Source organism: Pelobates fuscus, chromosome 3, assembly GCF_036172605.1.
Source record: "Pelobates fuscus isolate aPelFus1 chromosome 3, aPelFus1.pri, whole genome shotgun sequence".
Lineage (NCBI taxonomy): Eukaryota > Metazoa > Chordata > Amphibia > Anura > Pelobatidae > Pelobates > Pelobates fuscus.
Genome location: NC_086319.1, coordinates 1,288,175 through 1,313,991, shown reverse-complemented (window position 1 = coordinate 1,313,991; position 25,817 = coordinate 1,288,175). Strand labels below are relative to the sequence as shown.

Sequence of the window (25,817 nt, the reverse complement as noted above, 5' to 3'; positions counted from 1 at the left end):
CATTTCGTCCAGCTCAGTCTTCATATGTGCCCTCACTGATTCGGGGACACGATATGGAGCCTGCCGCATCGGCAGCTGTCCCTGGGTTTCAACTCGGTGGGTGGCCAGCGGAGTGTACCCAGGCAAATTGGAGAAGGTAGCCCCCTTAGCTACAATTAGCGCCTGTACCTGGGCACGCTCTTGAGGGCTTAGCCGCTCCCCCAGTTGAACCCCCTTGGAGGGCTCTGTCTGGGTCTCTGGTTCTAAGAGGTCGGGTAGGGGTAGATTCTCTTGATCCTCCGAGGCAGAGGCGCATATTGCCGTCACATCCTCTATCCTCTCATGGTAGGGTTTGAGCATGTTCACGTGGAGCATGCGTCTTTTCCCTACCCCTGAGCAGGGGCCAATCACATAGGTGGTGTCACACTTCTGTTCCACCACCTGGTATGGGCCCTGCCAGATGGCCTGCAGCTTGTCTGTGCGGACGGGTTTTAAAATCAAAACCTTTTGTCCTACTTGAAAGCTGCGGTCTCTGGCCCCCCTATTGTACCAGCGGCGCTGGCGTTGTTGGGCTGCCTGGAGATTGGTGCGTACGGCCTGAGTGAGTACCTCCAGTCGATCCCTAAACTCCAGCACGTAAGATACAATAGGGGTCCCATCGGGACTACTCTCCCCCTCCCAGTGCTCCCGAATTAAGTCTAGCGGGCCCCGTACCCTCCTCCCGAACAGCAGTTCAAACGGGGAAAACCCTGTGGACTCTTGGGGTACTTCCCTGTACGCGAACAGTAGATGGGGTAGGAACCTTTCCCAGTCTCTATGGGCCTCTCCAAATGTGCGGAGCATCTGTTTCAGCGTACCATTAAACCTTTCGCATAGGCCATTGGACTGGGGGTGGTACGCTGAATTTACTATTGGCTTAGTGCCACAGAGTTTCCATAATTGTTGGGTGACCTCGGCGGTAAACTGGGTGCCCCTATCGGAGATAATCTCTTGGGGAAACCCTACTCGGGAGAACACCTTCATTAGGGCCTCGGCCACTGTTTCGGCATGAATGTTGGAGAGGGCTATAGCCTCGGGATAGCGGGTGGCATAGTCTACTACCGTTAAGATGTACTTTTTCCCGGAGGGGCTAGGGGTTGGCAAGGGCCCCACTATATCTACAGCCACCCGACTAAAAGGTTCTTCTATGATGGGAAGGGGGCAGAGTTTGGCTTTATGTCGGTCGCCCCGCTTGCCGACCCGCTGGCAGATGTCACATGACGTGCAGTACTGTCTCACACCCTTAGAAATCCCTGGCCAGAAGAAAGCGTGGGTTAACCTATATCGAGTACGGGTCATCCCTAGATGGCCAGACAGGGGAATGTCGTGTGCAATCCTAAGCAATTCCTGCCTATACTTCTGGGGTACCACTAACTGTTTCGTCGTTACTGTGACTGACCCTCCAATTTTGCGTTCAGCAATGCGATACAGTAGCCCTTTCTCCCACATGTATCGCTCCCCCTCTGACCCTGCCTGGTCAGTGTGTACCCGGTCCCTGTATATCTGTAGCGTGGGATCTGATTTTACCTCGGCCTCAAACTTAGTCGGGGTATCCCAGGATAAACGTGTCGGGTGGGGGTCTTGGTCTCTTACCTGAGCCTCAGAGTGCGTTGGTGGAGCCATGGTGCGAGCCTGTTGCCGTGTGGTTACTGGATGGGCTTCCTGGTAGGGAGCCTGTGGAACAAAAGCAGAGGTCATCTGGCCCAAATCATTCCCTAGAACAACATCTGCCGGTAAGTTCTGCATTAGTCCCACTTCTACTGTCCCCTCTCCCGCACCCCAGTTCAAATGTACTTTCGCAGTGGGTAGTTGGTATACAGCTCCCCCGGCTACCCGGACGGCCACAGATCCGCCAGTATGCGTTCCCTCGGATACCAAATGGGGTGCTATCAGGGTTAAGGTAGCTCCCGAATCCCGCAGTCCCTGAACCTCTTTCCCCATCAAGGGTTACCAGCTGCCGGTGATGCTGCCGGTTATCGGTGGCTCGGACCGACATTACCTCATGCAATATACCCAGGGGTTCCTCCGCATGAACACTCCACAACTCCTGAGTGGTTGGTTCCCTCTGATAATGGTGAGCAGCCGCCCTGGGCACTGGGTTTGGACGCCCCTGATTCCAGGTGGGCTTGCCGCGATTTTGGGTACATTCCGGGCCATATGCCCCCATTGTTTACAGGAGTGGCATTGGATGTTGGCCCGCCCGTTGTATCTGGAAGGTGGAGGTACATTCCCTTGGGAAGGACGAAACGGGGCGGCTGTGTGCGCTGGAGGTGGTATAGCGCTAGGTAGTCCTGTGGGTCGGGAGTAGCTTTTGGCTATAGGTCCCTGGTGCCTCCGTGCATCAAAGTGTTGGTCGGCCAATCTAGCCGCTTCAGTTAGGGTGAGGGGTTTCCTGTCCCGCACGCATTCTTGTGTCTCCGGGGATAGTCCATTAAAAAACTGCTCCAGCAACATCAGCTGGCGCAATTCCTCCATGGTGGTGGCTTTGCTGGCCTGTATCCACCCTTGGGAGGCTTGATCTAGTTTGTGTGCCCATTCCGCGTGCGAATCTCGCTCTGGTTTGCGCAAGTGTCTGAACTTGCGCCGGTATGCCTCTGGAGTAATGGCATACCTCTCTAAGATTGCTCGCTTCACCTTCTCATAATCCTTGCTGTCCTCACTGGGCACAGCACGGTAGGCTTCGGCTGCCCGACCTGCTAGCTTGCTTGCTAGCAGTTGCACCCATACTGTCCACTCTAACTCATGTAAATCACACAGTCTCTCAAAGTCCTGCAAGTACCCATCAATCTCATCCTTTTCCTCGCAAAATGCTTTGAAGGCCTGGTACGGGATCTTGGGCTTTACCGGGTTGTAGAGGGACCCTGTGGTGGACTCTGTTCGAGTCAGTGTGTGCTGCGGGCTGTGTGCCATTACGTATTCCTGCACATTTGCCATCACCAGATGCATCATGGCCTCCGATATAGGCTGCGGCAAAAATGCTAGCCTGGTCCTCATCTCTCTCTCATAGAGAGTTTCTTCCATGACTGCTGGGGGTGTAGCGCTGCGGGCTTGGTCTCCCCCATCAGCTCGGCAATTAGTACCGCCTTGGTTTTGCTGCTGGCTACTTTACCCCTGTCTTCCAGTAGTTCCTTTAACGTCTGTTTCTTTAGTTTAGAATAATCCGTCTCCATTCACTTCGGCAGTCGGTTCTTTCGTTGGATTCTGCTTGCCATTCCCTTTTCTCATTCGGCAGTTGCAATTTGCACGAATTGCGCTTTCGGCTGTAAGTTCGGATCCCGTCGCTTGCCACCAATTGTAGCGGAGGGCAATATTAAAATCCCCGATATCCGCTGGTTCCACAGGTACATCCACAGTCAGCGCTGAAAAGTAAGGCAAGTTCCCAAATCCTCCCAATAACCGGACGAAACACAGTCTGGGAGTCAACTAACTGGCTTTATTCACAGCTGGCATATTTATACAGTTCCCCATGCAAGGGGTTTCCATACAGTAAATCCAGGGGATTTCTCCCATCATGCAATGTAATTTTCCCAACAGGCTGTGCTGCACGAGAAGGATACTCCCACTAAAATGGACGATTAAGTGGATTATCCCCTCGTGCAGCAGAACTGACAATCTGTATTAAAATACGGTTTTCACATTTTATTCGGTAGATTTAAATGACCGAACGTTCGGCAGGTAGCTGGGACCTGAGCGCATCTTTTGGGAGAATACCGCTCAGCTCCCAGCTGAACTGACCGAACGCCGCATAAAATACACTTAACCATCGAGTTCGGTTTAAAACTACCGAACGCCGATGGGGAACACAATGCGATGAGAGCGGAACTCCCGAACGCTCGGGAAGTCCAGCGGTGTTCGTATCATTGAGTAGCCGTTTTCAGTACCAGGCGCTCGACGACCGAACACCGCTGGAGAAACAAAGGATCCAAGATGGCCGACCGCCGCATGGTCGGTAGTCGAACGACGGCCACCTAGGAGAGCCTTTAATTACCGATTGCAACAATGTTGCAATCGGTTAACGAGCGCCACACGACTTCTACGTGTGTGGTCCACCTGGGGAGCCCGTGTTCGGTTGGCGAACGGCCCGGATGGCCGCAATTCGTCAAACGAAGGGTTTGCATGCTGGTAGCTTAGGGCTGCCAGCATGCGAACGGTGCTATACAATACACACATAATATAGAAGATACAGTCCCCCCTTACATCCTATGGACAACCTCTACGTATCATAGTCCAGAAGTGGCTAGGTTTGCCACATAACTCATGTGTGATTGGTGTATTGTGTAATTAATGTAAATCCCTCCCTTGCATGGGAGAATCCCATATAGCCTGTTGTGTGAATAAATCAGTGTTGTTGCTGTTTAACCCTGAAGCTGAAGTGTTGTCTCATTCTTGGGGGGAATTTGACTGTATGCCGATTGCCAGGAGTGTAAGCTGTTCGAATTGCTTTTCCTGTTCGGCTGCTTCCAGGGTTCGTGTGCCTGCTGTTCGAGAGTTGGTGAATATGTGCAGTTTGGAGTTCGGGAGGTTGGTGATTGCAGTAGCTGCTGGTCTATGGGAAAGGGGATTATCGCCTAAACGGTTTTTATCCTCTTGTGAGTGAAACGGTGCGTTATAATTGGTGGCAAGCGGCGGGATCATTCCCACAGCCCAGAGGGACAGCTACAGGGCAACACCATTCCTTGGATTACAAATTGAGGGCAACGCTAGTACCCATACAGCGACCCTATCTACAAAGGAACCAACTTCAGCAGATCAAGCATGGCACCCAGCTACACTATGGAGGCGTTTGACAAAGAGTGTGCCTCACGGCTGGCTCTCTTTACATTTGTCCCCTCTGAGAAACTCGTGCAGTTCGTAAGGAGTCAGGTAGACGAATACCTGCCGTTCATGGCAGATCCAGCCAAAGGTCTCGGTCGCCCTATCCGGTGGCAGAGTGCGTTTCGGGACTCAAAGGAGTATCCCATGGAGCAGAAGGTGTTGTCCTTCCTCCCCAGCGGCAGAGTAAGTCCCAGGGAGCTGAAGGTGCATTCCTTCCTACCCAGCGGCAGATTGTATCCCAGGGAGCTGAAGTTGTTGTCCTTCCTCCCCAGCGGCAGAGTAAGTCCCTGGGAGCTGAAGGTGCAGTCCTTCCTCCCCGGCGGCAGATTGTATTCCAGGGAGCTGAAGGTGCCGTCCTTCCTCCCCAGCGGCAGAGTAAGTCCCAGGGAGCTGAAGGTGCAGTCCTTCCTCCCCAGCGGCAGTGTATATCCCAGGGAGCTGAAGGTGCAGTCCTTCCTCCCCAGCGGAAGATTGTATCCCCGGGAGCCGAAGGTGCCGTCCTTCCTCCCCAGCGGCAGAGTGAGTCCCAGGGAGCCGAAGGTGCCGTCCTTCCTCCCCAGCGGCAGTGTGTATTACAGGGAGCTGAAGGTGCCGTCCTTCCTCCCCAGCGGCAGTGTGTACCCCAGGGAGCTGAAGGTGCCGTCCTTCCTCCCCAGCGGCAGTGTGTACCCCAGGGAGCTGAAGGTGCCGTCTTTCCTCCCCAGCGGCAGTGTGTACCCCAGGGAGCTGAAGGTACCATCCTTCCTCCCCAGCGGCAGTGTGTACCCCAGGGAGCTGAAGGTGCCGTCCTTCCTCCCCAGCGGCAGAGTGTCCTGCAGGGAGCAGAGACCGTCAGTCTCGCACCCCAGCAGCAGGACAAAATATTGAAAGGGGAGACAGCTGTTCCCCCTCTGCACCAGCAGCGAGAGTGTCAGGGAGAGGAGCCTGCTACCCCCCTCTCCCCAGCGGCAGTCTACAGTTCAGAGATAGGAGCTTGTTACACCCTCTCTCCAGCGGCAGCCTAACCCACCAAGGGGAGATGTTAAGCCCCACAACTGTGCACATGGGTCTCTGCACTTGCAGCACAAGGGGTAGGGACGGTCGGTCCTGTCCCCCAGCCACAGAGCGATGTATCCAGAGGGGAGACAGTCGATCTCCCCCTCCCACAACCAGGCTACTTCCGCGGTAGCGCTTGCACCAGGGCAGAGTACCGCTGGTCTCTGCCCACTCAGCAACCCACCAAGGCAGCCTAACAGTTCCCCACACAGTTGTGGTGAGGCACCTGGACATGGACAAAGTTCTCCTCTACCCAGGTGTAGTAACTAGTTATTGTGGGTGGGCTGTACTGCTGTTTCTGTTTTGTGGGTGGGTTGCTGGACTAACCAAGTACCCTGTTAGTCTAATTGGTAAAGGGGAGAAGTGTGGCGAAACCAATCTCGCCACTGTGAACTGGAGAAGCCTGGTTGCTCACCTGCTTCCTTTGGACTATGGACCAGACTTTAAAAGGCTTATTTTCCCTGCAGAAAGGCTTATTCGTGCCTTTTCTGCCGGGGTGTTCGGTAGATTTTAGCTACCGAACAAACTACCGTATGAGGGACCACCTAGGAGCTGGAGTGCGCCGTCAATTAACCGCCCAGAAGCTGCGGTTAACCGCAGCTTAATTGATGAACGCTGGGTGGCCTTTGTTCGTTTGCCGAACACGTGGCAGCGGCCATTTTAACTCCCGAACGGCCAGCGGTGTTCAGCGCTCAAACTATGGAACTGAAGACGGACACTTTATTGCGCGAACACCGCTGAGCCGCCAGCCTCCTTACCTCGGCATTCGGTAGTGGAACCGACTGGCTGTTCATTTGGTAGTTTGACCATATGAACAGCCTCACCCCAGATAGCCATGCCATGGAGCCTATTCGTGTAACGAAAGACTATGTGAAAGACTTTGGCTCCATGGCGATTGAACTATATGTATGTGATCTGAGCGCCATTCGGTAATAATGTGCGCTCAGATCTAAGCTATCTGGGGATATATTGCATGTATGTGTTTTGTGCACTAAAAGCATCAATAGGTAATTTTATGTATTTTACTGTCCTTTTGTCTGCCATGTGGGTAATGGAGTTTTGCCTCTGTCCTGGGAGATAATTAGATTCCTTTCCCAATTATCTCCAGGGCAGAGAGGAGGGATTGTGAGGCATTGTGGGAGGTAACTCATGTGTGATTGGTGTATTGTGTAATTACTGTAAATCCCTCCCTTGCATGGGAGAACCCCATATAAGACTGTTGTGTGAATAAATCAGTGTTGTTGCTGTTTAACCCTGAAGCTGAAGTGTTGTCTCATTCTTGGGGGGAATTTGACTGTATGCCGATTGCCAGGAGTTTAAGCTGTTCGTATTGCTTTTCCTGTTCGGCTGCTTCCATTGTTCGTGTGCCTGCTGTTCGAGAGTTGGTGAATACGTGCAGTTTGGAGTTCGGGAGGTTCTTCTTCACCCTCAACACGTAGTCTTGTCTCGTGATTGGAGGGGACAGCTATACTTATACTGGGGATTGCTATGCTCTGCATACTCCCTTGAGCTTTAATCACTTAGCTCTTTTAAGAGCTTGTTCCTGTTACACTCTCCTGGAGGAGAGGTCTTCACCAAGCGGTCCTGGAGGACAGAAGTTGATTCAGGGTGGACGAAGACGGCGAGACTCCAGTTAAGCTACAGCAGTTGTGGAGTCTGCGGTGGTTGTGGTGTCCGGTGCGGTGCTTGTGGTCCTCGGCGCAGGCTAGGAAGCGTCCTTCATCGTTAGGTACTCGGTTGGAGTACGGGGAGTTCAGTTACAGTATCTTTACAGACAGATCTAGTTTTTTGTTTTGTTTTTTACTTCAGGGTAGTTATTGGTCCAAGAAATGACAAAGTTTAAATTCTACATTTAGACTATTCGGTTGTATCGTGTTTAATAGGAAGATCCACTCCATTTCTCTTCTACCAAGTTCCCTAGTATGGTCCCCTTCTCTCCAATTTTTGTCACATGACAGATGGCTTCAAATTCTAGGAGTCTGGCATCAGCTCCATGCATTTCTGCAAAATGTGCCGATACCGAGTGCTGTAAATATCTTCTAGTGATGTTGCGCATCTCTTCACGTATTTTGATGGGAGTTTTCTGGTGGTTCTACCCACGTATTGCAGTCCACAAGGGCATTTGAGGATATATATTACATTATTGCAATCACGTGAGGAAATTCTTTATTTTGAAAGTTTCTTTGCCATGTGTCAAAGCAATCTGTTGGACACCTTTAAGAGTTTTTCTTGTAGTGTTCTTGCAAGAAGTGCAATGGCTGCATGCATAAAATCCTTTCTTCCTACTTCTGATATTCAATTTCTTCATTGGGTCTCTATGACTTCTTACTTGTTTGCTTTTAATGTTTTTCGCACCTCTGAAAATAATTCTCGACTTACACTGGATGTTCTTCTGTAGGATTTTGGCTTTCCTTTGCCGATTCCAATGTCTGTTAATTATTTCGGTATTTTACATATTGCCTATAATAAGATAGTACAATGTGTCTAAAACTCAGACTGATACTGCTTTTATCTTTCTCTTCTTACCTTCTTTGTTTTGAATTTATCGAGCGCTGATCGCACACAGATTTATGGTCTTGGTAGTTTTAACAAGATGGATGAATACGTTTGGGCAAATGAACGATCCTGAAATGCGGAAGTGACGTGTCGGGAGTTCTCTTTCTAGCATACACCACTTCCCTTCTCACGAAAACCAGCCAACAACAGAATATTCAAGGATATAATCTTTCAATGTAGGGTAATAGCTTCTTTATCCAAGGATAAATCTGACTGCCATTCTGGGGCCAAGAGAGAATTTTTTCCTAGGTTGTTGCAAAATTGGAAGCGCTTCAAACTGGGATTTTCTTTTGGATCAACAGCAAAAAACAAATATGAGGAAGGCTGAACTTGATGGACACATTTCTCTTTTTAGCCTATGTAACTGGAATTTTATTACATGACAGGAGGCTTCGTATTTTGCATATCTCTCTTTACTAAAACTCCATAGCAGTAAAGAAAGTGATAACAAGAACCAATCAAAAAACAGTAGGAGGTATAGTATTCCCAGTGAACAGGCTCCTCCCCCTCTTTCTTTACTGCTCCATCAGCAGACAGGTCAGAATATTGAGCTCCTCATATTTATTCATTATTGATTTTATTTGACTTTGTTAACCTTGTTATTTTCTGTTTTCACTCTTATTTCTTATTGCCTCACTTTGTTTATACCTTATTGCCTCATTTTCTAATTTTTTCCAAATTTGCTTGGGGCTCCTTTATTTACCTTTGCCCTTCTTACTCTGGGCACCCTGATATCCCTCCCGGTTTTCCGTTTTACTCCGGACATTTTCGCCGTTTTTTTTTTCAGTCCTTTCACTAAGGAATCCTTGGCTACACAGCCCTTGCCACTCCCGGCCGCCTAACCGCGCGTTTTAACGCTCCGGCCAGCGGCCGGATCTACTTTCCCACACTTTCAGTGTGACGGCGGCCATCTTGGATCTCGCGAATCGCGAGACCCGTGGCCACCATTTTGGAGCCTCACACACACTCGGTTGCTGAGATCTGCAGCTACTCGGATCCTCCAAGGTAAGCATATATATTTATATCCTTTTCTGCTCAGGTTTATGTTAATCCGCCTGTTGTCACATCCAGTTGCTCATACATATCCCATTACTATTTCAGATTGCTATCAACTCACATTGCTCTCATCCAGGCAGGGGTCCCCACAGACAGTCTCTGTTACTCCTGTGGTATATGTGCACTATAGGGCTCAATACCCTGTGCTCCTTGGGGTGAAACCCCATAAAGGTGAATGCCTATCAGAGCTCTACTGTTGTAACCTCTGTATACTGGGTGCTGCCCAGGCTGCCTATCAGAGCTCTACTGTCGTAATCTCTGTATACTGGGTGCTGCCCAGACTGCCTATCAGAGCTCTACTATTGTAATCTCTGTATACTGGGTGCTGCCCAGGCTGCCTATCAGAGCTCTACTGTTGTACTCTCTGTATACTGGGTGCTGCCCAGGCTGCCTATCAGAGCTCTGCTATTGTACTCTCTGTATACTGGGTGCTGCCCAGGCTGCCTATCAGAGCTCTGCTATTGTAATCTCTGTATACTGGGTGCTGCCCAGGCTGCCTATCAGAGCTCTACTGTTGTACTCTCTGTATACTGGGTGCTGCCCAGACTGCCTATCAGAGCTCTGCTATTGTACTCTCTGTATACTGGGTGCTGCCCAGGCTGCCTATCAGAGCTCTGCTATTGTAATCTCTGTATACTGGGTGCTGCCCAGGCTGCCTATCAGAGCTCTACTGTTGTAATCTCTGTATACTGGGTGCTGCCCAGACTGCCTATCAGTGCTCTGCTCTTGCAACCTCTGTATACTGGGTGCTGCCCAGACTTAAAACCCAATATTACCCTGCTGGGGTTATATCTGGTACTGCTGGTACCATAACTACCGTAGGATACTCTCCTACCATTGACCCCTGCCTTACTGCCCTCTTAACAGTGCCAAGTCCTTTCCTAACATTATGGAAGACTCACAAACTACCCCAGTGGATTTTCAATCCATGGTTAATGCAGCAGTGGCCGCGTCTATGGAAAAGGCCCTATCACACATGATGGCCGCTCAACCAGAACGCTCCAAACCACGCCACACGCGCCAAGACACTGAGTCTGAACACTCTGAAACCCAGTCTAAAGACGACACCCGGGCTAGTAAACGCCATTGGAAAGGGGAAACAGACCCCAAATTGAACAAAGGCAAAAGACCCACCAAGCGGAGCAAAACGACAACATCTGTCGCCCCTGCTCCTACCCAAGTTCTATCCTCAGAGGAGGAAGAAGATATCGATGGCACTATGGCCATCTTGGATGAATGGCAAGCTAACGCGTCCCATTCTGACGACGACGCCTGGGACTCAAGATCTAAACCCTTTCATGCAGGGGATTCAGACTCTCTCGCTGCAGAATGGCAATGGACAGGGGACAACACCCTGCCTCAGGATGAAGCTATCCTGGACCCCATGGGTCAGACACTCTTCGATCCACGTAACATCAGACACCCCCGCTCGACAGACTGGACACCACCGGAACACCTGGCTAAGTTTATGCACTTATGGATGCGCAAACCCATGGACAAGGTAGTTCGTAACCGACTGAGATCGGAATGCCCCCGCCCTTCCCTACCAGATCAAGTAGCCATGACACCTGAATTTGACCAAGTAATCACTACTTTCATGAGTAGAGGCGGTCACAACCCCCGCCGCGGGGTGGAGAGGGGATTCAAAGGAGTCCAAGACAAACTCTTAGATACCTCTGGACCCCTATCACGCATCATGTACCTAGCAGACGATGCTTTCCAACGGGCAGACCAATTCGATGCCGACATGGTCAGGGAATGGGCTCATGATATCCGCGAATGGGCTCAACGCGGTTTTTGTTTCCTCGGAAACGCAAATGTGGCCCTCTCATCTGAGTGGCGTAAGGCAGCACTTCTCCGAATAGACGGGAAGTTGGTGGATTTGGGCACCAAAGAACTCGGACCTCTGGCACAGGGCAAGTTATTTGGAGACCCTTTCCTAAAGGAATTGAATCGCCACGTCAACGTCTTCACCTCGTTGAGTAAAGCCCAGACCTCAATGAGGAGGGTTTTCAGACAATACCCCACTAGGGGTGTTTTTGGACGGGCTGGCCGCCACAGGGGCCGTGCTGCCAGCCGTTTCTGGCCATCAGGCCCCCGATCCTCAAGACCGCAACCCTTCTACCCAGAAACGGGATACCGCCAGCCTTTCACCTTCTCAAGAGGCTCAGACAGAGGACGCAGTACCCGAGGACGTGGCAGATCCCGATTCACTCCAGGTAAGCTATCATCTACCTATGACCACCTTGCATGCAGGTCGTCTCTCTCTTTTCTTTCAGAACTGGACGACCATTTCGTCAGACGCTTGGATACTCCAGACGGTACAGGGATACATCATAGATTTCGTCAGTACACCTTACCAAGAGTCCCCACCACGACCGATCAACTGTTCGACAGAGGACTCAAAGCTCATCCAAGCCGAACTTCAGGAACTCTACAACAAAGGGGCGATAGAACCCGCCACAGACACCGGAGGATTCTTCAGCAACATTTTCTTAGTGAAAAAGAAGACAGGAGACCTCAGACCGGTCATAAACCTACGTACACTCAACGCTCACGTGGTCTACCGGCACTTCAAAATGGAGGGAATCCACCTTTTACGGGACCTCCTACAAGACGGCGACTGGTTCACAAGATTGGACCTCAAGGATGCCTACCTGTCAGTACCGGTACATATCGACAGCAGATACTTCCTCCGCTTCCTGTGGAACGACCAACCATGGCAATTCACTTGCCTCCCTTTCGGCCTCAGTTCGGCCCCATGGTGTTTCACCAAACTGTTGAAGCCGGTAGTTACTCATCTGCGCGCAAAAGGAATTCGCTGCATTATATACCTGGACGACCTCCTAATCTTCTGCTCCGTCAAGTCAAGACTCAGACTACACACACGTTTTGCCATGGAACTCCTAGAATCCCTAGGGTTTACGATAAACCATCAGAAAACCGCTACAATTCCGTCCCAAACCATACAGTTCCTGGGTTTCGAAATCGACTCGGTCTCCAGCATGCTCCGACTACCGACGACCAAGATCGCAGCGATTCGGAAGGAAATCCGCAAGACGATCCGATGCCAATCAGTTCCCCTACGCAACCTAGCTCGAATCGTAGGCCTTCTCTCGGCATCCATCCAGGCCATCTTCCCGGGCCCGCTCCACTACAGGGCGATGCAACGCCTCAAAGCATCCTTCCTCCGCCGGAACCCCACTTATGATCAACCCGTACCAGTGACGGCAGAAGTCCGGGAGGAACTTCAATGGTGGCTGGACAGCATGCAGGCCTGGAACGGCCGAGCTATCTTCGGCAAACCCCAGATTTCGTACTGGAGTCGGACGCCAGCCTTTGGGGTTGGGGCGCCACGAGCGAGGATGTATCGACAGGGGGAACCTGGACTCCATAGGAACTCAACCTACACATCAACTGCCTCGAACTACTGGCAGGCTCCTTCGCCATACGCAGTCTGGCAAAGGACAAATTGAATTGTTGCATTCTCCTCAGGATGGACAACATCTCAGCCGTCCGCTACATCAACCGCTTAGGCGGAGCCCGCTCACGACTCCTATCCGAACTCACGAAAGAGGTGTTCGACTTCTGTCTCCCACGCAACATTTCCCTCAAGGCGGAATACCTCCCAGGGGAGACGAATTTAACAGCCGACTGGTTCTCTCGACATTGGAGAGACGGCAGCGATTGGATGCTGGATCCAGAGATATTCAATGCCCTCTCGAGAAGGAGAGGACCCTTCCATCTAGACCTCTTTGCATCCCGCAACAACAGACAAACGCCAGACTTCTTCAGCTGGCTCCCGGACCCAGAATGCAGAGCAGTGGACGCTTTCCTCCAGACGTGGCCCCCCTTCGGCGCCTACGCATTTCCCCCATTCGCCATGATAGCAAGGACTCTCCACTATCTGAAGACACACCAGATCTCTCTGCTCCTGATTACCCCCCTATGGCAGAGTCAACCGTGGTTCCCGGACCTGCTAGCGCTGTCCTACGCAGATCCGCTCTTACTACCGTCCCATCCGACTCTCCTCAGGGATCCGAAGGGGAACCCCCACCCGCTGATAATGGAAGAGAGACTCTCCCTGGTGGCTTGGACTCTTTCCGGGGCACCTGGCGAGTCAGCGAACTATCGCAGACTGCTAGGGACCTCTTATGGGAGTCGTGGGCCCCGGGGACGAGACTATGCTACATCTCTGCTTGGACCTCCTGGTCCTCTTGGTGCTTGGAACGGGACCTCAATCCACTTACGGCACCTATTCCCACCGTCCTGAACTTCCTGACGTCACTTTTTACAACAGGAAAATCTTATAGGACCATTAACGTAGTCCGATCAGCGATCTCAGCGGCCCATATCCCCATCCAAGGAATTCCGGTGGGCAAGGATCCTATGGTATGTAGACTACTGAGGGCCATGCGACTCAAACGCCCTCCGGCCCCCGAATACAATCAACTATGGGATGTGGACCTCGTCCTCAACTTCCTAAGAGAATGGCCGCCTAACGACAGACTCTCACTCCGCCAACTTTCAGCCAAAATGACGGTGTTGCTCTGCCTAGTTTCCTTTCGTCGGGTATCCGACGTTAGAGCCTTCGAAGCCAATGCCTTCTCAATGGATCCTGAAGGGGTGACATTCCATGTCTCCCGACGCACCAAATCTAACTCTACCACTATTTTTTATCCCTTTTTCCTCACGGAACCCCAATTGTGCGTGGTCGCAACGTTACGCAGCTACATGACGGCTACCGCCTCTCTCCGCCCGACTCCCTCCGGTCAACTTCTGATCTCCTATGTCAAACCTCACAATCCAGTTTCCTCTACCACTCTCGCTAGATGGGTACGCTGGATCTTGTCACTAGCAGGCGTAGACGCCTCTTTCGGGGCACACTCGGTGAGAGGCGCGGCTGCTTCTTCGGCCTTTTCAGCCGGAGCTTCACTATCAGATGTCCTACGCTCAGCTGACTGGTCCCGCGAATCCACTTTCCGGACCTTCTATTTTAGACCGAACTCCTGCGCGGCTTTTTCCTTATTACATCAGCGTTAAAAATGCAAAATACGAAGCCTCCTGTCATGTAATAAAATTGAAGATTATGCTAGCTTTAGTGTACTAATAATCTTAATTTTAATAAAGACAGGAGGCGAGTATTTTCCCACCCATACCCACCCTTTCGGTCTTCTAAATTTTTCTATACTGTCCTTCTCCTATTCTCCTATCTTCTACTAGGATCTAGTCTCTGCTCTCCCTGCATATTCGACTGTTCTACGCATTCTGTAAATATATTAAGTCATGATTGTTGTGCCCTATGTTTCTTTAGAAGGAAATGTTTGTATTACCGATATATTTCTATTTAATTATATAATCTTACATAAAAATACTGTACGAAAGTCTCCCATGCTTTCAAAGTCTCTAGACTAGTACCTAACCTATTCCACACTCTCGTTTCAGCGTAACTCAACGTGGACCTCCAACTATCGCTACATGGATTATCCCAAGTTTATCCTAACTGGTTTGGAATGATTCCCCAAGTTTCCCTTACACTCCACATGGATGGTCCTAAGACTCTCGGATTTATTCTTCTGTTACAGACCCAAGACTGGTTTTCGAATCAACATTATTTGAACTTTGCCGTCTGCGATGTCGCTAGTTGAAAGAGGGGGAGGAGCCTGTTCACTGGGACTACTATACCTCCTACTGTTTTTTGATTGGTTCTTGTTATCACTTTCTTTACTGCTATGGAGTTTTAGTAAAGAGAGATATGCAAAATACTCGCCTCCTGTCTTTATTAAAATTAAGATTATTAGTACACTAAAGCTAGCATAATCTTCAATTCTGTTAGTTACATAGTTATAGAGTGAGAAGTAAGGAAGGCTGAGTTTGAAACACGCCCATCACATCCCTCACAAAATGAGCACGCCATTGGACCAATTGGCATAATGTGTTAAAACTTGGGGCCAGTATTCTATGGGCTCCTAAAAAAGGAGCATTAAACATATAAGAGGATACTGCACTATTTATATATACCCTATTAGAGAACATCAATTAATATACATTAGAGGTTGTGTTGCTACCAGAATGCACAGAAAACACACATTCAAGAGGCTTTTTAATTGTGAGCATTTATTCTCTATTCTTTCACTATTACTCATATCAGTACTGCACTAAATCTCTTTTTTATATGTGAAAACTTTCCCCCCCTGTATATTAAATATTTGGGTAGGCTGCTATCAATCTGCATGTGAATTTCTATTAAGCACTGCCCTGTATACTGTGGATGGTTTATCACTTTGTTTTATGGGTTTACTAGGCAATGCCCATTGAGTGCTATAGCTGCTATTATCATCATATGGTTCCCATTTCAGATTTAAAGGACCACTATAGTGCCAGGAAAACAAACTCATTTTCCTGGCACTATAGGGGCATTAGGGCCCCCACCCGCCGGGGAGTTAAAACCCCATCAGCCAATTACCCTTCCCACACGCGCCAGGCTCCCTCTCCTCTCCTGCAGACGTCAGATGCGAATGGGCATGCGCAGCGAGAGGCGTCCAGCATCTTCTCACTGCGATTTTCACAGGCTTGGTTCCTCTGACGTAAGCCCAACCATTTTCATTTTTATGCCATAAAAAGCTAAATTATAGGGAGCCATAGGAAGTTGCCTATAAGTGGTGTTGTTAGAGCCATATTAACGCAAACATATTTGCATTAATATAGTACAGAAGGGCATAGCTCCAGTGTATGACTAAAAGCTCCGAAAGCAGGCTGAGGTAGTGGACATGGAAGGGGCACCCAGCAGTCCCCCCACCCCCCTTTTAGAAACCAAATCTTAAAAAAAGTTAAATAAATATTGATGCCTTACAGGGGGGAGGGGCGCACGCTGGCACATAACCGTTAACACATGCCATAGTGCCTAAAATGTAATTAAACCACTCACCCATTCACAGCTAAATCCCTCTGCAGTTCCTGCCCTAAAATGAACGCCATGGGATGAAACAAAAATCACAATTACATTTTACAGGTTTTCAGTCACATTCTTAAAGCATTGGACGTTTACAGGTTTTATTCATCTGAGCTGCTAGGAGAAGCAATATGAGTAAAGAGGACAAACGTAAGTACTAGGAAACTCTCCCAACATTAATGACAAATTAAAGCTTTATCCTCCCCTCTCCAAATACAGAAACAGCCCTGGCGTCTCCCTCCAAAGTGAAAGGACGGACGTTTCTCTTCACAAAAGACAAGCTCTGGCTAAATTAGTCACAACTTCCAGCCTCCACATGTCGCCCCGTCTGTTCCAGCAGAGATTCCCAATAGATGCTCGCCATTGCTTGGGGTGGAGGATACTCTGGAAGGAGTCAGTCTCTTGACATTTGCTTTGTGTCAATGTCTGCTTTCTAGGTTTCTGGAGACACCGCTCTTTGTTCAGGCTTTAATCTCAGGAGTCGAGCTGTAAACTGCATCGGGGTTTTCTGAAACAAGCTCTTCTGCAAAAATACGACAGAAAGGTCCATCAATACTGACAATAGAACGTAAGCTTTATTAAGAGAAACAACTTCATACACACTTGACAATGTTTGTTAAAAAAAAAAAAAAAAAAATAAGGCACCCAGACCACTTCAGCTCAATGAAGTGGTCTGGGTGCCAGGTCCATCTAGGGTTAACCCTGCAGCTGTAAACATAGTTTCAGATAAACTGCTATGTTTATATTAGGGTTAATCCAGCCTCTAGTGACTGTCTCATTGATAGCAGCTAGAGGCACTTCCGCGCTGCTCACTGATTTTCACACAGTGAGAAGACGCTGGACATCCATAGGAAAGCATTGAGAAATGAATGACATCTGAAGAGGGAGGAGAGTTGCCAGCGCCGAGGGAGCCCAGTGCTGGAGAAAGGTAAGTGAGCCCAGCAGGAGTGGGACCCTCAGTGTGGGGGAGGGGGGACCTAAAGACCCTATAGTGCCAGGAAACAGTGGTCCTTTAAGCTATTCAGAGACGTAGGCAGTCAATAAAGTACTCATACATTTAGATCAAATTAAGCAGAGACATTTACTCTACTTCCTACCAAAAAACAAAAAAAAAAAAAATATATAAAGAAATGGATGGGGAAAATTTTTTTTGAAAGTAAAAATCAGATACAACACCCCCCCCCAAATCATCCAGTGTCACAGTACCAGACTATTAATAAACCAAAACAACTTTAGCATAACAAAGCAGTACTGATGTATAGATCATGCCCCTGCAGGTTCACTGCTCAATTCTCTGCTATTAAGGAGTTAAACCACTTTGTTTATGCAGCCCTAGTCACTTCATGTGACTCAAGATAAATTCTAAATTAAACAGACTGTGCAATAAATTACAAACATTAGATGTTCCTGTACAAGAAACATTTTTTGGAATGCTGTACAAGTCACATGCAAGGGAGATGTAAACAAGTCAACTTATAAATGGCAGATAATTGAGCAGAGAGACTGCAGGGGCATGATCTATACACGAATACCAATTCAAGATAAAGTTGTTTTGGTGCCTAGAGTGTCCTTTTACAAGTGAGCTACAATATAGCTACACAGTGTGCTAAACTAGTCTGAGTAGGAGTAAGCTACGCGATAGAAGTGTGATCCTTTTAGAATATGTTAGGTTTTAGAAGTGTACATTTGTCAAAACAAACACAAGACACAGATGAATAAAGTTAGGTTTATTAAAGCTATCATTTTACTTCTATTGCAATAATGGTGGACAGGCTAAAATTAACAGGACTTTCTCTGAGACTATCTTCATAAGATATTTTACCAGCGCCTTCACCCTCAGGAACTCTGAAGTTTCTTAGAAAAAAAAAAACCCACTGTCGCATGGGGCCAAACCACAGACGTCCTACCCAGAATTCCCGACTGCTCAAGACACTGTAGAAAGATTTGATTCTTCGAGGGCTGCTTCTGCTGGAAAAAGTCAGCTATTGGGTTTACTATTATTGAATCGCTTTTACTTAGGATCCACCAATCCTTAGCCTTCACCACCCACCACCATTAGAATAGAGGAAGATTGTGAGGGTCTGCTTCTGCACAGACAGGGAGAAGGGCCGTCTGATCTGGGGTTATCTCCCTGGCATCAGAGAAAGGCTACTGGCTTAAAGCTCTGTGATGCCAATTAGGTAAATCAGTGACCTTCACCATAAAAATATCAATCTTGCATTATCACCATACTTCGGGTGACCCATTAAACCTGAAAAAAAGTATAAATAAATTGTAGCTGCAAATAAAGAACACATTCCAAACCATGTTACCTGGTAGGACACATTTCCACAGTCCGTATGTCTTGCCAACCGCAGTTTGCCAAAGTCGGAGAGTCCCATCTTCGGAGCCACTGGCGTATAACTCTCCATCCGGGCTGAACCGCACGCAGTGCACTGGACCAAAGTGGCCTTTGTAGGATTCTACGAAACAAACACTAGGATCTTTCAGTATTACAGTTTATAGAAGGGCTCATTCCGATTTGAAAATGGGAAACTTTATAAATTGCAAAAACAAAGAGGGAGGTTATCTTCCCGATTCAGTAACTAAACTTGAGAGGGCACGTGCATCCACAAATTACCTCTGCGTTCGTCACACAGACTGAAAGACAATAGATCTGCAGCTTTTTTCAAGCTAGTTTTAGGTATAACCAAAAATACATTTTAAGAAATGAATAAGTGTTTAATTGGTGTTTACTAGTTATTTCTTGTATTTGACCTGTGGAGTGTCCCTTTAAAAAGTTTGGGGAGGTCAAAGTAAGTGTAACTCACCTAGCTCCTCTCCTGTACTATAATCGTATTTATACAACTTGAAGTCATCCCCACCAGCTACAATGCATTCTTTCTCAGGGTGCAGAGAAGCTGAATTGATTGGTGCAGGAGCTTCAAATGACTTGACCAGCTCAAGACTGAAAAAAAAAAAAAAAAAAAAATCATAAGTCTTAATAATAAAAATAGCCAAAAAAAATTACAGAAATGAAACACATTGATTCTGAATACGGGAAAAGAAGTCCTGCAAGTTTATTCTATGGCGGTATTTAAAAACAATTGCCCATTGAGAAGCAAAATAAACCAACCACAAAACAATCAAATTAAGTTCGAGTTTACTAGTAATGTGATAATTGCAGCCTTGAATTTCAATCAAAATAACGGATTGCAAATATTCCTGAGCCACAACTGGTTATTTTAGGTCAATAGAGTTTAACTGCAGATACACTACTTGCAATTTTTTAATTTTTTTTTAATTATTACTGGTATTTATAAAATCGCCAACAGATTCCGCAGCACTGTACAATTAGTGGAGAACATACAATATACACAGACAAGTACAAAAGGTAGAGAGCCCTGCCCGTAAGCTGAGATCCAGCCATTTAAGCTATTTTATACAAAGTGCTTAGTTAGATAGCTAGTGAGCTTACAATCTAAATGATTTGATGCTGAGGGAGAGGAGAGAAAAGGAGAAACCACCTTATATTCCCCAAGCTATAGCACGTATCCCACTGACTGAACAGTGTGCCCCGGTTACAGAGAACAACATTCATCTTTAACCTCATACCTTGTCGTATTATACAGCGCAATTGTTCTTCCATAGGTGATGAGAAGGGTCTCTCCATCCGGAATGTACTCCATGCTGCTAACAGACATCCCAAACTGAAGAGTCTTCACTTCGCTCTTGCTTGCTCTGTCCCAGAGTCTAAATAACATACATTACCATAGAGGTCGTGTTAATGGATCACACGGTAACAAATGCAAAGTAAAACACCAGCTTTAGTTAGATCCCAATAAAACAGGGGTGGGATGGGAATTCTGTAGGATGATGAAATACCAATTGACAATTCAGGAAACAGGTTTAAAATGATCTAGACACCGTGTTTTCTCTGAACATCTTTGGGTGCTAAATGCGAATATTCGATAAAAACTTGCTGCCAACGTCTACGTGTTTTGACATAGTGGGATGACACATTCCTTGGACTTCACTGGGTTCTCCTTATTTTGTGTGATTAGCTATGACGTATCCACTTACCGTTCTGGAACAAAGATCTAAAGACTCCATTAAATTATAGTATATCAAGCTACCATCAGTCTGATTCACAGAGAGTTAGGCATGAGCAGTATGTAGATGAGGCTTTACAGAACAGACATTGGTATCAGGATCAACAGAATTCCCTCCGAAAGGGCCTGCAGTTCTTGTTGAAGAGTTCATGCACACGGTCATATTGTGACTACCTCGGAGGGGACATTGGTTCTTCTCAAACAGATAACCAACCCTAAGGACTTACTCAAAGTTCTGAGTCAGGACTTTTTAGGAAGATGAAGAACCAATTCTTCACCAGACAAAGACTGGAGAAAGAGGCCAACAATCACCTTACTCGCATTAGACACCCACACCTAGGCCTGCGAGTCACCTTGTCAAGCCATGGCTTGCTCAGGAAGTGTGGAGAGCCATCATCAAATCACATATTACTTACCGGACAGTTTTATCATCTGCGGCAGAAATGATCTGTTTCTCATTGTTGTACCATAGAGCTTTCTTAATTGCAGACGTATGACCGCTGATCTCCTCCGGTTCTAGAAAGAAACAGGTTTGTTAGACGGTGAAGAGATCGGCCACATAGGTATACTAGCAAGCTGCATGGTTTTATATTCAATGGGTAGGAGAAATCCTCAACCCTGTACATGGACATCCGTTGCTTTCAATAAACAAAGGATTTACACAGCACATCTGTTTGCTTATCACGTAAAGTCATTCTTTTTATAAACAACTGAAAAAAAAATGGAGAAGTGGTTATCCCTCCCTGTTTTACACATTATGCCCAATTTACTTTATTTGTAAACATTGTAATTTTGGACCTTCACTTTTACGTGGAGAAAACCGTTCATAAAATGAGCTTAGCTCAGCGGAACTTGGCAAATCTGCAAGGCAGCGTCAAGTCACGATTTCAGTCCATTAAAAATTCATTTGTCAGATTTTAGAAATAGAAAAAGAAAAATCAAAACTTACCGGTTTCTGGTTTATTCAAGTCATATATGCGCAACAGTTTATCCTGGCCTGCTGTCAGCAGATTGATGCTATCCTGAACAGAGAAACATGGGTGATCATTATATACTACGGATTCAATTGAAACAATGAGAAGAGAGTGGAAATACAGCACAAAAAAGCCTTTCCTTCAGGACTGTGGAGTCTGATGTTTATTTCCCAGAAGCAGCTCCAATCCACATGGCCCTAACTGGCTCTCCTGGGCCATCTCACACACACACACACACACCGAGCGCTCACAGCCACGTGGCCCTAACTGGCTCTCCTGGGCCATTTTACACATCACACAACGAGCGCTCACAGCCACATGGCCCTAACTGGCTCTCCTGGGCCATCTCACACACACACACACCGAGCGCTCACAGCCACGTGGCCCTAACTGGCTCTCCTGGGCCATCACACACACACAACGAGCGCTCACAGCCACGTGGCCGTAACTGGCTCTCCTGGGCCATTTTACACATCAATACACATCTCACACACAATGAGCGCTCACAGCCACGTGGCCGTAACTGGCTCTCCTGGGCCATCTCACACACACAATGAGCACTCACAGCCACGTGGCCGTAACTGGCTCTCCTGGGCCATTTTACACATCAATACACATCTCACACACAATGAGCGCTCACAGCCACGTGGCCGTAACTGGCTCTCCTGGGCCATCTCACACACACAATGAGCACTCACAGCCACGTGGCCGTAACTGGCTCTCCTGGGCCATTTTACACATCAATACACATCTCACACACAATGAGCGCTCACAGCCACGTGGCCGTAACTGGCTCTCCTGGGCCATTTTACACATCAATACACATCTCACACAATGAGCGCTCACAGCCACGTGGCCCTAACTGGCTCTCCTGGGCCATCTCACACACACAATGAGCGCTCACAGCCACGTGGCCCTAACTGGCTCTCCTGGGCCATTTTGCAAATCAATCGTCAGGGAGAATGGACAGGGAACGTTATTCAACGATTGACTAATAAAATTGATATATTTGTATACAAGGAATACATCCGTTTAAAAGAAAAGTGTCAGTTTTACATACTTGAGCATATTTAATGGAATCTATAGATAACAGATAATAGCGTCTGAGCACACCATGCTATAGTAACTATATGCGGACAGTGTCTGGATTTCTGAACTCATGACCACATTAGTTTTTACTAAATAAACAGGTCTGATTTAACCCAAATTACTTTAATCATGAAGAGCCACTCAATGTTACCTCTGTAAAATCCACGCTTTTTACTATGTGTTTGTGTGCCAATGTGATGATCTCGTCCCCTGTCACAGCATCCCACACTTTCCTGAAAAACAAAACAGTAAAATTAGTTTTCATTGAAACAGCATCACCATGCGTGGCAGACATAATACTTTGTTAAGATGGACAAAAAGAAGTAAACGGTAAACCCCCAGGCCTTTCATATGCAGCAGGTTGGCACTGTCCACCAAACGCTACCATAACTTTCCATAGGACATTATTCCATAAACTAAACAGAATTTGAATCTGTTTCTATATATTAAGTTGTACACAAGAGACTAAAACACAAAGCACTGTGCAACCAATGTGGCTTCCTGAACATGGACTTACTGACACGTTCCTATGCAATGTGAAGTTATAAATAAAGCCAGAGATTTATACAACCAGCCGCAACAAATACTTTGATTCTTAACACCTTTGTGTCATTGCAGTTACACGCTTAGTGACCAACATTTAAAAAGCTGGTCTTTCCAATAGGACAACATGATTAGCGGGATAGCATGCCTGTCAATATAAGGCAGCAGGGACTGGTGTAAATTTAAAGCAGTACACAAGACAAAACGCACTATTACTGTAACAATCAGCACAGTTATCCAGTAATTGCCCTATATATCCCACTGCAAATATATGGTACGAGAAGCAAGACCGACGTTAGAAAACAGGTAAAACAAAGCTTTACATTACAGGAGAATAAGGCAAAGCCCCAGTCACAAATTGGGAAACTCCGACCTCCAATAATACATTAAGGATTCATCAATGTTATATTTTTCATGCTCAAAATAAAGGTTTTGCATAATGCTGCACCACAAGCCGGCCTCTGGCTGCCCCCCGAACTCTAGTATAAAAGGTTTATTGGTACCCAGAGGAGTATCGCTTTAAATGTAAAGGAGATCAAAGGGGTAAGCCCGCCCCCCAATCAATGCAAGTACAGGACGAGTTACTCGAATAGACTCATTCCAGGCAATGTTTATTGGCGTTTGCTAAACACATCCTGACAGACAGAATAAAATTAGAAATGGACCGGTTTCACTATTTTTACATACGCTGTAAAGTCTGCGGCTGCAGTGGCTGCTTTTGTGGCATTTTTATTCAGAGTGGCTCCCCAAACAGCACCTTTGTGGCCCAAAAACGTGCCAATCCAGTCACCGGTATCTCCCTGCCGAAGCATTGGCTTGCCATCTACCAGGAAAAACAAAATCTCACATGCTTTAAGATTCAAAGCAAACGTTATGGGGCGTGCCATAAAACAAGAAAGGGAAGTACTACCAGTCTCGGGGCAATAGAGCAGGTTAGGAAAGGTGGTGGAGGGGTTAACAGGCAGCTAGAGACACTATTGGGATTTAATATTATATAGTGGTGACAAAGGTTACAGTATTGGGGTTACAGTGTTCGTATCGGGGGGCAGGGTTAGTATTGTGGTACAGGGGGAAGTAATAGTATTGGGGGTTACAGGGTTAGTATTGGGAGGGTACAGGGGGCGGTAATAGTATTGGGGGTACCGGGGCGGTATTGGGGGGTACAGGGGTCGGTCTCACCCTTGCAGGCACTGATGAGGAAGGATCCGTAGGGGGTTACAGGGTTAGTATTGGGGGGTACAGGGTTAGTATTGGGGGGGTACAGGGTTAGTATTGGGGGGGTACAGGGTTAGTATTGGGCGTTACAGGGTTAGTATTGGGGGTTACAGGGTTAGTATTGGGGGTTACAGGGTTAGTATTGGGGGTTACAGGGTTAGTATTGGGGGTTACAGGGTTAGTATTGGGGGTTACAGGGTTAGTATTGGGGGGGTACAGGGTTAGTATTGGGGGGGTACAGGGTTAGTATTGGGGGGGTACAGGGTTAGTATTGGGGGGGTACAGGGTTAGTATTGGGGGGGTACAGGGTTAGTATTGGGGGGTACAGGGTTAGTATTGGGGGGGTACAGGGTTAGTATTGGGGGGGTACAGGGTTAGTATTGGGGGGGTACAGGGTTAGTATTGGGGGGGTACAGGGTTAGTATTGGGGGGGTACAGGGTTAGTATTGGGGGGGTACAGGGTTAGTATTGGGGGGGTACAGGGTTAGTATTGGGGGGGTACAGGGTTAGTATTGGGGGGGTACAGGGTTAGTATTGGGGGGGTACAGGGTTAGTATTGGGGGGTACAGGGTTAGTATTGGGGGGTACAGGGTTAGTATTGGGGGGGTACAGGGTTAGTATTGGGGGGGTACAGGGTTAGTATTGGGGGGGTACAGGGTTAGTATTGGGGGGGTACAGGGTTAGTATTGGGGGGGTACAGGGGGCAGTAATAGTATTGGGGCGGTATTGGGGTACAGGGTTAGTATTGGGGTACAGGGGGCAGTAATAGTATTGAGGGCGGTATTATGGGGTACCGGGGGGTGTCTCACCCTTGCAGGCGCTGATGAGGAAGGATCCGTAGGGGGTACAGGGTTAGTATTGGGGTACAGGGGGCAGTAATAGTATTGAGGGCGGTATTATGGGGTACCGGGGGGTGTCTCACCCTTGCAGGCGCTGATGAGGAAGGATCCGTAGGGGGTGATCCCGCTGAAGGCCAGGTCCACCACAGGCCGGGTGTGTCCGGAGCAGGTGAGGGGGGTTTGCCGCATCGCCATATTTACTGCAAGGCGAGAGAGAGCGCGTTATACAGAGGGAGGAGCGCGAGCCGGACACTCACCGCCGGATATCACTCACCTCGCCACAGGAACTGCACCACGAGCCGAACCGGAAACACGCGCCCGGAACCGGAAACACGCGGCGCCAGCACAACCAGCCGCCATTTTTATTAAGGGCAGAACGGGTAACGCCCACTTCCCAGCCACCCCAGGGGTTAATATTACTGGAGGATTCTGGGAAATTTCACTTAATATCCATAAACTTTATACAGTCAGAGGACCCCAATATAAAAATAATATCCAATAAAATAATAAATACACAGCTAATAAAATCACCCCAATAATAACTAATAATAATAAATACACAGCTAATAAAATCACCCCAATAATAACTAATAATAATAAATACACAGCTAATAAAATCACCCCAATAATAACT

At 47.7% G+C, this 25,817-nt stretch overlaps 1 protein-coding gene across 2 annotated transcripts; it reads right to left on the bottom strand.

Moving 5' to 3' along the window:
• Nucleotides 1–16,516: 16,516 nt before the first annotated feature.
• STRAP (serine/threonine kinase receptor associated protein) lies at nt 16,517–25,487 on the bottom strand. Of its 2 annotated transcripts, none has more exons than XM_063445031.1 (9): nt 25,267–25,487; nt 23,817–23,952; nt 22,738–22,819; nt 21,473–21,545; nt 20,940–21,039; nt 20,027–20,164; nt 19,243–19,379; nt 18,745–18,894; nt 16,517–16,955 (listed from the first exon to the last, which is right to left on the bottom strand). In XM_063445031.1, exons 1-9 carry the CDS (start codon nt 25,376–25,378, stop codon nt 16,894–16,896), a joined length of 990 nt encoding a protein of 329 aa, XP_063301101.1. In that variant the 5' UTR covers nt 25,379–25,487; the 3' UTR covers nt 16,517–16,893. The 2 variants fall into 2 exon arrangements, with proteins under 2 accessions (XP_063301101.1, XP_063301102.1); XM_063445032.1 differs by lacking the exon at nt 25,267–25,487 and adding an exon at nt 25,154–25,184.
• Nucleotides 25,488–25,817: the final 330 nt, after the last annotated feature.